Here is a 3649-nt window from a genome sequence, read left to right on the forward strand (position 1 = left end):
GAGACCCATATATTATACGGGTTGATTTAACAAATAATTAAACTTAAAGTATAAAATGGAAATATTTTTAATGCACAACTTTAAAATAAGAAAAAAAGAAACGTATTTATTACAATTTAATATCATATATATATATATATATATATATATATATATATATATATATATATATATATATATATATATAAGTATATGACTTTAGTTAAAAAATAAAACAAAAGTAGATAATATTTATTTTAAAATTATGTAATAAGTATCGAAATAAAGATTAAAATAGAGATTGATAAGTGAAAAAAAAAAAAAAAAAAAAAATCATTTATTATTTATTAAAGATGATTCCAGCTCTTGGGTTTGAAAGTGGCCTTGTAGCATGTTGCCATGTAGGGCTTCGTTTAGTTATGGGCTTTGTAGAAAACCCAGGACTCTTTTCCCAATTCACTACTGGCTTCAATCCTCTTTCTCTTGCAGGGTTTCTGTCTACAGTCATTTACCTCCCTATCTAACAAAGGCAACTTCTCGCTTTCTTGTTGGTTTTCCGTAAAAAAATGGTGAGCAAAAGGCAGATATTAGCTCGCAAACGATACAAGGAAGAGCACCCGGAACTGTTTCCTAAACCCCAGCCCACACCGCCACAGGATCCGAATAAGAAGAAGAAGAAGAAGAGTAATTTCAAGCGCAAGAAATCAGATTCCACTGACCCGAGCAAGTCCAGGAGACCTTCATACAAAAAACACCCTCTCAGAGTGCCCGGAATGAGACCCGGTGATAGCTGTTTCATCTGTAAAGCTGATAATCATATTGCCAAAAATTGCCCCGAGAAAGATCAATGGGAAAAACACAAGGTTTTGTCTATTTCCTTTTCTGTTAATTTGCATTTGGTAGCTTTTTGTTATCAAATGATTGGCTAAAATTTGATAAGTTAAAGTTGGGGTTTATATCGATCGGAATGACAGTTTTACTTGGAACCTATAATAGTTATTAACCGATTCTCCAAATTTGATTATTTCAGCCCTAATCATAACTACTTATACCCAAACACTCAGAAACTGATTACTATAACTTGATAGCTTTACGTTTACAGCTATATTATAATTATAATTTTAAAGCCTAATCATAATTACATATAATGTGTTTGCAGATATGTTTGTTATGTCGACAACGTGGCCACAGTCTCAAGAATTGCCCCAAGAAAAGTGGAGAGGATGTTGATGAGAAGTTATGTTATAATTGTGGAGAATTTGGACATTCTTTGGCTCTATGTCCCCAACCACTTCAAGATGGTAATTTATGCATATTTTCCTCTTTGATTGATGTTATATAGTATATTTGAATTTATGATTATTGAGGGGGTGTTTGAATGTGCTTTTGGATTGATTATTGTAACGTCAATTCTGAGGGTTTGTTTGAGATCATTGTGAAATTACCTAACTATCCCTAGATTTGTGATGCAGGGGGAACAAAATATGCATCGTGTTTTATATGTAAAGAACGAGGACATTTGAGTAAGGATTGTCCTAAAAACGCTCATGGAATATATCCGAAGGTGCATTTTAGTGTTTTTTATGTTATCAATAAGTTATGCTCTTGACATTTTATTTTTTTATTTATATGAAAAATTGTTGTTGTTGTTGTAGGGTGGTTGTTGCAAAGTATGTGGGGGTGTGACACATTTGGCTAAAGATTGTCCAAACAAAAGCAATAGAAGTGATTCTGCCAAAAGATGTAAGAATTCTTCACTGATTGACTGTTTAATTGACAACTTTCAATATAAATTTATATCTGTGCAGTGTGCATTGATAGACTAGAAAGAAATGAAAGTAGGATGCTATAATAAACAAACAAAATGAAAGTATGTTGCTATTTTTTTTGCATTTAGGTCATATTTAGAATTTTGAGTATTTGTTTTTGTGGATCTTAGCAACTGGGATAGGAGCAGTTGCAAGAGGGCAGGTGACCAAATTTGCAAGTGGTGATGATCTTGAGGATGATTTCAGCATGATTGAAGATGATAAAGAGAAGAAGACTTCTGAGCCCAAAGCTGATATTGTTTCTAACGAATCCAAACCAAAGAAGAAACAAGGAACAAAAGTTGTAAACTTTGTGGGTTAAAGATTAAACCCTCCAATCCTTTGCGGATGCAGTTTTGAACTCTTTAGATTTGGTTATTTTATGAATTAGTGAGAGTGTAAAATTAATATCAAGATTCAAGAGGTAGTATATGGTTTCCTAACATGATGTTGCAAACTTGATTTGAGAAGGGGTATTTTGGACTGTGTTTTGATATTCAGTAGAGCAACCTCAAATATAAGCAAGTAGTTTTACATCTATGTTTATATTGATAATCGTATTTCTTATAGCAACTTTTCACCCACATCTTAAAATTTGATTATTTTAATGCTAAATATAAAATAAAAAATAGATCTAAAAATCATTTCTTTTACTATAACCGTCTACTTCGTGAATATTTATTCTTCATCAATGGTTTAGTTAGAAAAATCTTTTAAAAAGCACATTTTTTTTGTTTGCAAATTTACATCATTCTTCCGAGAAAATATAAAATGAATGATTTTTGTAGTAAATATGTAAAAGAGGTTTCTATTGTGATTTAACCATTATTGTAATTGGTAGGTTTTTTTTTTTTTTCATGAGCTATTCACTGATATGACCATAAAAGAGGGGTGGATATTTTGACAGGATTGGAACCGGTTTTTGGACTTGACTGACTTGAGATAAAATTATGGCCTGTGAACCGGACTTGCATACGGGTGCCCGTTTTGTTTTTTTTTTTCCTGTTCTTGTACCCTTGCATTTTACTAATACAACATTAGTAGTAGCGTATGGTATAATTTGTTGAAGCAGTAGCTGAAAAGCTAAAAATCTTTTAGTTTTGTTATCCTGACTTACGGGGAAGTATAATTCATTGAATATGGAACAAAAAAAGATGACATTACAACTTAAACACAAATTCAAACTCTAAACTAGGGATGAAAGTGTGTTCAAAACCAGATCGATTTACATGGACCTGGAAAACCTGAAACCTGGAATTGAAGGATTATAATAAGTGCCGAGAACTGGACTGGTATACAGTAACCGGTTCAGTTTGGTTCCGGGTATCAAACAAGGTATAGTGGGTATGAAACCGGTTGGGACTGAAAATTGATAATTGGAACATGATTCGTGTATTAGACCCGGAAATAACTGGAAACCCGTAAATGGAACCGGAACCCGAAATTTTTAAACAAAAGCAAAAAAATAATTTGTTGTAACCCGGAATAATTTTTAATAAAAACTCCCCACCAATAACCAACGTCTTTCAAATCAAAGAACATAAGTAATTGCGTCTTAAAAATTGGATTTTGGGATTTGAATATATAATCAATCCACAAACAAGGTGTATGTTTTGAAAGTAGCTATAAAATAAATGGTCTCAACTCTCAACAGATTTGAGTTTTCAACAAAAGTCTTGTTCTTTCAGAAAAAAATATATTTACTAGACACTTGTGAAATATAAGCGTTAGTGAATAAATGTATGATTTTGTCACCACTTACAATCTTCTCAATTCATTTACTAAATACTAATCAATATGCCTCAGATGTTAGTGATGATAAAAATCGGTAATACCACTATAGCTGCCAATTGCAAAAACTT

General features: G+C 32.0%; 1 protein-coding gene across 1 annotated transcript; it reads left to right on the forward strand.

Annotated features, from left to right (window-relative positions):
* The first annotated feature begins 452 nt into the window (after nt 1–452).
* LOC145028583 (VASCULAR-RELATED NAC-DOMAIN 6) lies at nt 453–2333 on the forward strand. Its single transcript, XM_078977278.1, has 5 exons — nt 453–842; nt 1139–1280; nt 1452–1543; nt 1635–1722; nt 1919–2333. Exons 1-5 carry the CDS (start codon nt 546–548, stop codon nt 2107–2109), a joined length of 810 nt encoding a protein of 269 aa, XP_078833404.1. The 5' UTR covers nt 453–545; the 3' UTR covers nt 2110–2333.
* Nucleotides 2334–3649: the final 1316 nt, after the last annotated feature.

Source organism: Lactuca saligna, chromosome 2 (genome assembly GCF_052625555.1).
Source record: "Lactuca saligna cultivar CGN05327 chromosome 2, ASM5262555v1, whole genome shotgun sequence".
Lineage (NCBI taxonomy): Eukaryota > Viridiplantae > Streptophyta > Magnoliopsida > Asterales > Asteraceae > Lactuca > Lactuca saligna.

Bases quoted from the DNA above. Each gene is read 5' to 3' on its own strand.
- LOC145028583 (XM_078977278.1), top strand. From the start codon at position 546: ATGGTGAGCAAAAGGCAGATATTAGCTCGCAAACGATACAAGGAAGAG. The intron at 1,544-1,634 runs GTGCATTTTAGT...TTGTTGTTGTAG, and splicing joins CTCATGGAATATATCCGAAG to GGTGGTTGTTGCAAAGTATG. The intron at 1,723-1,918 runs GTAAGAATTCTT...TGTGGATCTTAG, and splicing joins AAGTGATTCTGCCAAAAGAT to CAACTGGGATAGGAGCAGTT.